The sequence below is a fragment of the Triplophysa rosa genome, linkage group LG17 (genome assembly GCF_024868665.1).
Source record: "Triplophysa rosa linkage group LG17, Trosa_1v2, whole genome shotgun sequence".
NCBI classification, from domain to species: domain Eukaryota; kingdom Metazoa; phylum Chordata; class Actinopteri; order Cypriniformes; family Nemacheilidae; genus Triplophysa; species Triplophysa rosa.
In genome coordinates this window covers 13424753-13435329 of record NC_079906.1, presented here as the reverse complement: position 1 = coordinate 13435329, position 10577 = coordinate 13424753, and the positions used below count along the sequence as shown (strand labels likewise).

General features: G+C 38.3%; 1 protein-coding gene across 2 annotated transcripts; it reads left to right on the top strand.

Annotated features, from left to right (window-relative positions):
* The first annotated feature begins 2609 nt into the window (after positions 1–2609).
* xpc (xeroderma pigmentosum, complementation group C) lies at positions 2610–10259 on the top strand. 2 transcript variants are annotated; one of them, XM_057356302.1, is made up of 15 exons: positions 2610–2894; positions 3426–3488; positions 3588–3665; positions 5090–5186; positions 5381–5465; positions 5564–5721; positions 5862–5982; positions 7076–7168; positions 7302–8069; positions 8150–8310; positions 8512–8593; positions 8754–8885; positions 8975–9144; positions 9278–9371; positions 9686–10259. In XM_057356302.1, the coding sequence occupies exons 1-15, from the start codon at positions 2804–2806 to the stop codon at positions 10001–10003; spliced, it is 2511 nt and encodes an 836-aa protein (XP_057212285.1). In that variant the 5' UTR covers positions 2610–2803; the 3' UTR covers positions 10004–10259. The 2 variants fall into 2 exon arrangements, with proteins under 2 accessions (XP_057212285.1, XP_057212284.1); XM_057356301.1 differs by having other exon boundaries at positions 3426–3665.
* The last annotated feature ends 318 nt before the right edge of the window (positions 10260–10577 follow it).

Below are 10577 nucleotides of genomic sequence, written 5' to 3'. Positions count from 1 at the left end.
AAACTTTTTGCATTTTTAGATTTTCAAAAATGATCGTTCTGTACAATTTATAAGCTTTTGTGCCCGTGGGGGCCTCAATTTTGGTCCCCACAGTGACACGAGTCCCCATGCTTGCATGAGTTGGTGCATTCAGGTTTAGGTCCCCACTAACAAACCAAGTCCACACATCACAGGGCTCAAGCTTCCGAGTCCGTTCTCTCTAACGGACGCTTGAAATGAGATGCGCAAGAAAGTAGTCCTATCATCAACAACATTGACAAACATTGAATTTAAACATTTGAACAATGTCCTGTGGTGTGGTAACGGTGGTATAAGCGGAATAATTGACTCCGGTCCATTCAATTATTCGAAAGTTAATGCCTCTGATTCCTTACTTAAAATGGTGTCTTAAACAATGGTTAGATGTGTTACAGTTTTTTTCAACTGCTTACACACATTTTCAAAAAGCTGCCTCTTTTTTTCAAAACTTTACACACAAATCCAAGAATTGCACACACAAAATGCAAAATGCCTCATATCTCTTTCAAAATGAAGCACTACATTAAAAATATCACAAACACATTTCAAAAGCAAACATTTGTCTTCTGTTGCAAACACTTTTACCGTAATGTTATATTTTGGGATAGGCCTATATCATGTACACACGGTTATTCAAAACCTAAAGCTCTTCGTTCATGAGCTCCTCTGTACATTTCTGTACAAGATTGAAAGAAATTGGCAGAGAGATGTTTAAAATTCACTGTAAAAACAAAAGCTAGATTGAAACCAAACTTTTTATTTCTTGTGTTTATTTATGTTTGTGCTGGTGTTGAAAAAAGTATTACTGTACACGGTACGGAAAAACAAATTCTGGAGGACACGATGTATTGTTGAGGGACTCACAGCATTTATGTTCGCAAAAATTGTGGCATCATTACAGTAAGCATATGGTTGCGTATATTTCACGAATTCTAAAAGCATTATTGGCCAAAACCAAATTCACGATAGCCGTCTCTTGCTCTTCAGTGAACATGAAACCTTCGCCTTTCCACTCTGTAGAAGATTCAGGAACAGTGTGAGTGTGTGCCATAAACTGTAACATAATATACTATTTTATACAATATGGTCAGAATGTCTTCTTACAGTCGGCTGTACTGCTGTATACAGTGTGATACCTCACCAGACTGTGACCAATGCAGTGCACCGTAGTAAATGAATGCAAGGGTACTACTGTAAAATACTGTATATGTATTATAGCCTACTGTTTGTGTACATTAGATCATGTGTACATAACAGTAGATTGTTACATACCTGTTCTCATTTCTAAAGGTTCAAATTATACCTGCCATTGTAAATCGACTCAAATTGGGCTGGACTCTCTGTACAGCCTCTCTTGTTGTTACAGTAAACAGTGGTTTATCACATGATCAATGACTGTAGCCCTGATCTCATTCGAGACCACACTTCTTGTTCCTCCTCTTCTTCCGACTCGTCCTCTAATTTGAACTCTGCCTCGTCCTCTAGCTCTCCCTCCAACTCCCCTTACTCTGTCTACATTGTTTGCATCCATTGTTCAAAACCTATAACTTGACCCTTGGCCTATTTATAGGCCTCTTCTAAAGTCATGATTGGTTGGTGTTAAGTAAAGCAATGTGTGTTTGCACATGTGAGGAGTTAGTGTGAGGCACTGAAGAATTAGTGTGGCATTTTGATTGGTTGTGTTTGAAAAAGGAAATCAATATACTTCCTGTAAGATTTTTGTGTGTTACATAGAGAATTGTGTGTTGTGTTTTGCAAAAAGTGTTTTATGAAACTGAAAACTGAATCAAACGTCGAGAATTAGTGTATGGTTTTGCCGATTTGGTGTGTGGTTCTGGTGTTTGAGTGTCAGGTTTCAGAAATTGTGTGACAAGTAAACATTTTGTGTGTAAGCAGTTGAAAAAAACTGTAAAAGCAGTTCCCCCTAAATTTGAAAAACAGATTCTTTTCAGGACCATTACAAATTACAAGTTCCTGGCATGCATCCAGATGATCCAGAAGTAATTCTCATTAGGAGATTGCATTACTGTTAACAATCTTATTTACTGTTATACTATATGTATGCATATATATATGGGTAGTTGACAAATATACATATACCGTAGCAAAAATTGAAAACAAACTGTTAATAATATATAATTTTGTGTTATTAATATTTATAATATAAAATAGCATAAAAGAGTTGAAGAATAGTCATTGTTAGTTTTTTTCTAATTTTTTGTTTGACACCATGCAGGACACATTTAAAAATCACACGTCATTATTTGTTCTCTATTAGAGTAATTCCGTTTTTTTCATTACGATAATGAGGCTAACTGCACACGTAGACAAATTTATCTAAACAATATCTAGTCATCTAAATTAGAATTTAAAAAATGTATTGAGCAATATTTTAACGGTTGTAACGATTTTTTCTAAAAATAGGGGACATTTTTCATTTAGTAGAAAAGTCTAAATTATACACACCGACACTGTTATCAAGATGACAAATGATTATCGCCGCTTTGCAAGCTGAAAATAGACACGTGAAACACTGACCTCTAGCGTTTAAATGATAGTAATGCAACCGGATTGCTAGTAGGATGCGGATGTGACGTCTGCGCTCGTGTCTTTTGCAAGCAAGTGCATGTTTTCAGTGTTATGAAAGGGGAAAGTGGTTGTTTTGGGTAACAGGGGTGTCCGTGTTACATTACACAAATTCACGTGTAGTGTAAGTTTTGCTTTCGCTAAACACACCAGAATTCGTTTGATCTGCAGCTGTTTGTGATCTGAGAACAGCATCAGCATGGCAAAGAGAAAATATGCTGTGCAAAAAAAGAACACAAAGAAACCGAAGCAGACGAACAAGCAGGCACCCATAACACAGAAAATCAAAGGTAACTTATTTACTTTCTATGAAACCTGATTTTTTCTGCTCATCTCTGATGTGTTAAATTCTACTTTGCAGTTAAAACTTTAAATTGGTGTAGCGGTTTTTGTTTTCCTTACGGTTGCTGCAGACAGCTGCGGTGTGCAGGTGTGCAATAACTCGCTTGAGTTCTCTTGTGTAGTTTGTTATTAACCGTGCGCTTAAAATAAAAACACATTCACTTCTTGACAGTGCGATGAATATCATGCGCTTATATGAATGTGGGCGTGTCCAGCGTAAATCCTTGGGGTGGGTTGGAGTAATCTGTCAGTCTCTATTTCATAGTAAAAGTAAATCATTGGAAATATAATGTAAATACATGGCTGCAGGTCCGATCAGGCAATAATGTTTTTGTAAGACTGATCTGGTTGCTATGGGAATAAAACTACGTTTTGTTGTCATTTGGTATAAAAGTATTTTATTTGTTACACTTATTTGTTATTATTGTCATTATTATGATTGTAATAATGTCACTCATGACGTGGTTTTCTATTTTCAGAAAATGGCATCATGGCCAAAAACTTAAAAAACTCCAAAGTCAGATCTCCTGTATCCAAAAAGGGTAAAAATCCCTCTGATGGGAAAACCAGTAAATATTTTCAGCTGGGTGAGCCAGAGGAAATCAGTGATCACAGTGAGGAAGTAAGTCTTGTTTTCATAGAGACCTCATCACCAGCAAAACAAGTGAAAGAAGAGGAGGCAGAAAGTGATGAAGATGAGGACTGGGAGGAGGTGGAAGGTACATGGTGTTTTTGCAGATCAATGTTTTTAAAACCTTGTAGTTGAACTTGCGGATGGGTGGGATTGATTCCCCATGAATGCATGTTATAATCATATTCATGGGTTTCAGACACGTGACCTTTTTGGCGTGGGCGCCATCTTGAGGACCTAACGCAGCCTCTCTGCATTACAGAGCCTATTAGGACTTCAGATCCGAGGCCACAGTTTTGTAATTCTTTCACTCTGTTTAACAAATTCTGTCCATAGATTAATAAACCATATCCAGGAGTTTCCAATCCGTGCCCTCAGTTTTGTAAATAATACCATTCATTTTTTAAAATCCGTACCACAAATACATAAACTGCGCTCACGCTTTCACCATCCATTCCCAAAGTTCCCACAGTTTTGCAAAACTATTTTTATTTTTACCTTGAAATTTTAATAGAAATTGATTATAGAAATGAGAATTTATAGAAACTAGATTAAATAAATGTTTATTATTATGTTTATAATTATTAATGCCAATATTAAGTAAAGAAACAAATATATGTTTTTATTAATTCCCTGTTTATTAATTAAAACCATTTGTTAATGGTTTGGGCATTTCACCTTATTTTCATGAAATTGTATAATCAATATACAATAAAAGCATGCACAAGTTATTGTGCTTGAGGTCCATTTGAGAAACTTTGAAGCGCATCCCTGAATTTAACATAACTTTTTAATAACTGTTTTCTGTCCACTGGCTTTTAGATTTTCGACTATTTATTGTAACATTGATTAGGCTTTATTGCAATCATGTTATTCTCCACAAAGCAAAGGCCATGTGAAATTAAATATTAAAAAGAAACCCTTCTACAGTATGCTATCTATTATCTCAAGACTCGCTATTTTTTAATATTGTAATAGAAAAACATAACGTTATACAAAAAACACATTCATTTCCTTTAAGGCCTGAGCGATTATGGCAAAAATACTAATTAGCATATTTATTACTTTTCTTGATATTATTGTTGATAATAGATTAGATTTTACTTTGAAGTCTGTTAAAAATGTTTGATTAAGTAAATGAATGCTGTATTTTTACATAATCTACCAAAACAAACTGGATCTGAAATATTGTAAGGAATCAAAAGCGTGCACTGTTCATGAATTTATTTGTGGGTACAGATTTCAGAAATTAACCGGGGAACTGTGGCCACTGATTTGCAGGGCATGTTTTTTCCTCCAACAGGGACCTCGCAGGTCCGTACTACGAGGATATTGTAAAACATGAACCCATTTCTTTGAGATTTGCTGTTATCACAGATGTACGCATGTTGCTGTACGGTCCTACAAGTGGCGGCTGCACCGCTGTGTGACGTCACGTGAAACCCATGAATACTCTAAATGTACACTGGTGTGTTTTTTGCCAGCCATTCTTTAATATTGTATGTTTCTCAGAGATGTCAGAGATAGACTCAACAGAACTAGAAGTACCATCCAAACCTGTGGAGATTGAGATAGAGACTCCAGACATGGCTCGCAAGAGAGAGAAAAGGTGAGTGTGAGACTTTAAGAACATAAATAATCCCTTTAATTTGCAGTTGTCATACATGTTAATGGAACACTTTTTTATCTGTGATATGAAAATATGAAAATGCAAAAATATGTTGGAAATTATTATAATTTGGTTAGCTATTCTCTAATGGTCAGCAATAGATAAAAGAGTAACGCCATGACAACTGTTTTTAGAGAGAAAAAGAAAACAGAGTTTGAAACTTACCTGCGACGAATGATGAACCGGTTAAACAAGGAGCTACTAGAGGAAACACACAAGGTGTGCTTGTTTTCTACGTTGGTTTGTTCAAAGAAAATGGGTTGTTTGTTGTACTGGTCTATGATTTCTTGTTGTTTCTCATTTCCTTTCTCATACAGGTTCACCTGCTTTGCTTATTGGCCAGCGGACTTTATCGGAACAGACTCTGCTGTGATCCAGACCTGATGGCTATTGCCTTGTCAATACTTCCTAACCACTTTACCACAGTTGAGACCAAACGTATAAACGTGGGCTTCCTAGAAGGGCTTCTGAAATGGTAAGCCTGATTCAACTGTAGTGTATACCCTTAAATAATAATCTGTTTTATCAAAAAAAATTTATATCCAAATCTATTCTCAGTTTTCTAATTGCATTTTGTGTGTAAATTAATAATATTTGTGATGTGGCTATATCCAGGTTTCAGATGACTTTCACGTTAAGCCCCGCCATACCTGAGGAAAAGGGGGTGGAGCTTAGCACAGTGCTGGAGAAGCGGATAGGTTGTTTATCAGCAAGGGACCATGAGGAAATGACTTATGTGAGCAAGATTTCACTTTCCTTTACCCTTGAAATTTCCTGGATTATTGTAGGCATTATAGGTCTATCCTTTGGCCTACAGTTCGACAGCCAGTTGAATAAATAGAAAAGGCGTCTGATCAGTGGTGATCCGTGACTCCTCTTCAGGGGAAGCAGTAATGCGAAGTTCAGCAAAACATGTGTTTAGCTCGTCCTGTGTGTGGCACGTCATGTCAAAATACGTGAATGCTGAAGACGCGTCAAAGGGGTTTATAATAAAAGAGACGCTCGTGTTCACAAGATACTCGCGAGACACTCGCTTAAAGTGCGATTTTTACTTCTGCGTCAGACCTACGCCGTAGCCTACGCAGAGACGCGTACCCTACGCCGTAGCCAATGAGACACGGAATGCAAGCGCTGTGATTGGTCTGCTTGAACCCCCTCCCTTCAGGTAAAAAAAACCTCAGCGATAGCATCGGGTTTAATGCATTTCTGAATGAATTATCTAAATAAATTATGTGTTTTTCTGTATTTAACAACTCAAGCTGCAAAAGTGACTGTTTGCTTGCCGCTATCACTGCTAAATGCTTCTCAAACAGCGTACACAACGAAACGCTTCTTCTTCGTCTCTTGTCTTGGTTACACAAGCAACATGCCTGTGGACACTGACGCCTAGTGGCCATTGCCTGTCGACGCGGATAACGACGCAAAAGTATAAACGAAAACCGGCGCGTTACCGACAGCTTAGAGGCTACGGGGTAGGTCTGACGCACACGTCTGCAGCAAGCACGTATTCGTGATGCACATAGGTTCACATGAGGCGCCGAACACATATTTTGACATGACGCGCCACACACATGATGCGCTGAACACATGATATGACATGCCGAACACATATTTTGACATGACGCGCCACACAAATGACGCGCTGAACACATATTTTGAATTCCTGCTTCCCCTGAAGAGGAGGCACCGATCGCCACTGCGTCTGATAAAGTGGTTAAAGGAAGTAGATTAAGCCATTGGCAGGTTAAGAAACAAAGTATATTTGCATGGTTGGTCATTTACGTTCATTTCTGATTTCTTAACTATATGAATGATGTCATTTCCTGTAGCTGTTATTATTGGTGCTGAGGTCATTGCGACTCTTTTGCCGATTGGTGCTGTCACTACAACCGCTGTCTTTCAAGCCACCACCTGCCTCCAAGGTGATGTACACGTTTTTGATTATCTTTGTTTATTATTATCTTTTTATTGTTTCTTTTTTATTATTGTTTATTTTATGGCTTTTGAAAGCTGCTTTATTGCATTTGATAGATGACCCGTTTTTCTTGTTTTTAGAATAAGACCAAACCTACCAAAAGCCCTCCTACCAAAAATCAGAAACTTTCCCCAAATCCTAAAATATCCCCTGGGTCCAAACGCCCATCTGCAGAGACCACTGCAGTTAAGAAAGAGGAAAGGGGTGGAAAAAGACGAAAAAAGAAAGAAGGAGGTGAGAAAGAGGCATTGGCAGGACAAAAACCCAAAAACAGCAGAAGAAGAAGCATTGCATCAAAAGTGTCTTATAAAGAGGACAGCAGTGAGGAGGAGGAAGCCGATGAGAGCGGGGAGGAGTTTCAACCAACCAAAGAGGATGATAGTGGAGACTCGGATTTTGAGGTCATGAAATTATGCATGAAGTCAAAGGGTAAAGAAAAGAGTCGGGCACCTCTGAGTTCAAGTGAGATCAAAGAGGAGGACATAAGTGGAGACGAAGAAGAAGAGGAGGAAGAGAAGGTGGTGAAGAGACGAAGATCTACAAGAAAGGAAGGGAAAGGTGCCGACGAGTGGTTGGAGGTTTATTTGGAAAGTACAGGAAGGTGGGTGTGCGTCGATGTGAATCAAGGGGTTGGTCAGCCACTGCTGTGCACTGATCAGGCGACACAGCCAGTAACCTATGTGGTGGGTGTGGATGACGAGGGATACCTGAAAGATCTCAGCAGCAGATATGACCCCACATGGCTGACATCATCAAGGCGACGACGTATCGACTCTGAATGGTGGGAGGAGACTGTGGAGCTCTACAAATCTCCAGATGCCGTGAGGGGAAGGCAGGAAGACCAGGAGGTTTGAGTGAACACATAAACATGTTTATATCTCATCACATGTGATATACATCCAGACTCAACTCTTCTTCTCATCCACAGATGCAGGCGAAGTTATTTGACAAGCCACTGCCAACATCTATAGCTGAATTCAAGAACCATCCACTGTACGCGCTAAAGAGGCATTTACTGAAATACGAGGCCCTCTATCCCCCTACAGCAGCTATATTGGGGTATTGTAGAGGAGAGCCGGCTTACTCACGGTAAATACTATTGAGTCGACCATGTGTTCTTGTGTCAATGCCGCACTTCCTTGCTTCAGAATTGTGTGAGTTTTACACAGCAATGTTTACACTACTGTACTTTACAGTATATAACAGCCATGTTCCTTTTGGCTTCACAGTCACAAAAAGGGAAATATAAGTGTATTTTGTAATTGTTTCTTTGCTTGTTGTGTTTTTTAGAGACTGTGTGCACACGCTGCATTCTAGAGACACCTGGCTTAAGGAAGCTAGAACTGTTCGACTAGGAGAAGAACCATACAAGGTAATGCATCCTGTGGTTGTTCACCATTAATATTAAATGTGACATCTTCAATGGCATTATTGTAGTTGTAATACTCTAGGTGGAAACGGTGCTATTGTGGTCGGTTAAATAAGTCATGGAATACATTTTATAGTAAGTGTTCATGTCTACGATCTGCCAGATGGTGCTTGGTGTTTCCAACCGTTCTCGTAAAGCCAGAATGATGTCAGAGCAAAAGGACGTGAAAGATCTGCCTCTTTTCGGACTCTGGCAAACAGAAGAGTACCAGCCTCCAGTTGCCGTCGATGGCAAGGTGAGTGTGTAATAGTTTTTTGTGTGTTTGAGATCTACTAATCTGTTTTTTTGCCAAAGGTAACTGAAAGTCTGGTTTGTGTGTTTCAGGTACCACGTAATGAATTTGGAAATGTGCACCTGTTTGTGCCAAGCATGTTACCGGTGGGATGTGTTCACCTGCATTTGCCAAATCTGCACAAAGTGGCTCGAAAACTAAACATCGACTGTGCTGCGGCAATAACTGGCTTTGATTCCTATTGTGGATTCTCACATGCTGTGTGAGTTTGTGTGTTTTTTTAAGGGTCGCAGATGGGTAATTTATTATTCGTAAAATATTTTAATGTTTAAATGTATGCATATGTGTGTGTGTGTGTGTGTGTGTATAATTGATGTCATTTGATTGTGTTTTAGTACTGATGGCTATGTAGTCTGCGAAGAACACCAAGAAATTTTAAAAGCAGCCTGGGAAAATGAGCAAGATATTCAGCAGAAGAAAGAACAAGAGGTATAAACATGCTGATTTTGTGTCTTCTTTCACAAGTCTAATACATTCCTAATAAAAATAGTTAAAGTAGGTCTGTAAATTTGATTTTATACTACATTCAGAACAGTCTTGAAAACAAAACCGTTCTAATTCATTCTTCACCATTGTCTGAACTTGCATAGAAATAGAATGTGCCTTGTGTTACAATTATAATCATTTTTAATATTAAATGAAAAAAAGAATGTTCCCTAAAACTGATTTTGCACTTTGACTGTATTAAATATAAGAAGTAGGTTTTTCCAACCTTTTAAGAAACATTTTGGATCTTTTAACAGAAACGTGAGAAACGAGCAGTTGCTAACTGGACCCTGCTAGTCAAAGGCCTGTTGATAAAGGAGAGGCTGAAGCGTCGCTATGGGCAGCAGGGGCTTGCATCAAAGGCGGTGCTTAAGCAAGCAAAAGAAGACCATGCTGAAGGGCTGTCCTCAGATGAGGAGGAAGAAAGCGGGTCTCAGACAGCACCAGCTTCTCTGGCGATTTCCTGGCCACAGAACAGGCAAGAGGAGCAGGAAGAGAAGATTGAAAGGCGTGTGACTAGACGAGAGAAACGTGGAGAACAAAAACATCTCTTTCCTTTTGAAAAGTGTGACTGAATCTGTGATCTCTTTATGTACTTTTAATTGGTTTTGTATGGATTATATCCAAATGCCTGTAAACACCCTTAAATCACTACACAGTCGCTGACCCTTTTATAAATACTCTGCATGTACAGGGACATTGTGAAGATCGAGACACATCTTCAAACATTTGTTTGTCATGTTTTCAGAATCTTTTCTGTAAATTTGTTTTTGTATACAAAATATTTTTATAGAACATAAACATGAAAATAAACAATTAGTATTTTGCAGATTTTTGTATGTTTATTATGAATTCCAGAGAGCTTTAATAACTCTAAAGATTTTCTCGCTATTTCCCATTAAACAACGGATATCAATCTTTTTTACTTCAAATAAGGACACAAGGTCATAATTCCTATGCAATATAAAATATTCTTTCTAGCATATCTAGAAAGATATATATTCGTAAAACATAACCAAATACTAAGAGATATATTGGCTTATAATTCTAGCTTGTTTTGTTATCTTGAAAACAGTTGCAAGTTTTTCCCGAGCCTTCAGTAGAGAAACACTGAGCTAGTTGCCGCCATCTGATGATGTTTTAATGCAC

What these genes read in the sequence shown, in the direction of transcription:
- xpc (XM_057356301.1), top strand. Translation starts at nt 2,804, where the DNA reads ATGGCAAAGAGAAAATATGCTGTGCAAAAAAAGAACACAAAGAAACCG. An exon ending in CATAACACAGAAAATCAAAG is followed by an intron (nt 2,895 to 3,425) that starts GTAACTTATTTA and finishes TTCTATTTTCAG; the next exon opens with AAAATGGCATCATGGCCAAA. An exon ending in AGCAGAAGAAAGAACAAGAG is followed by an intron (nt 9,372 to 9,685) that starts GTATAAACATGC and finishes ATCTTTTAACAG; the next exon opens with AAACGTGAGAAACGAGCAGT.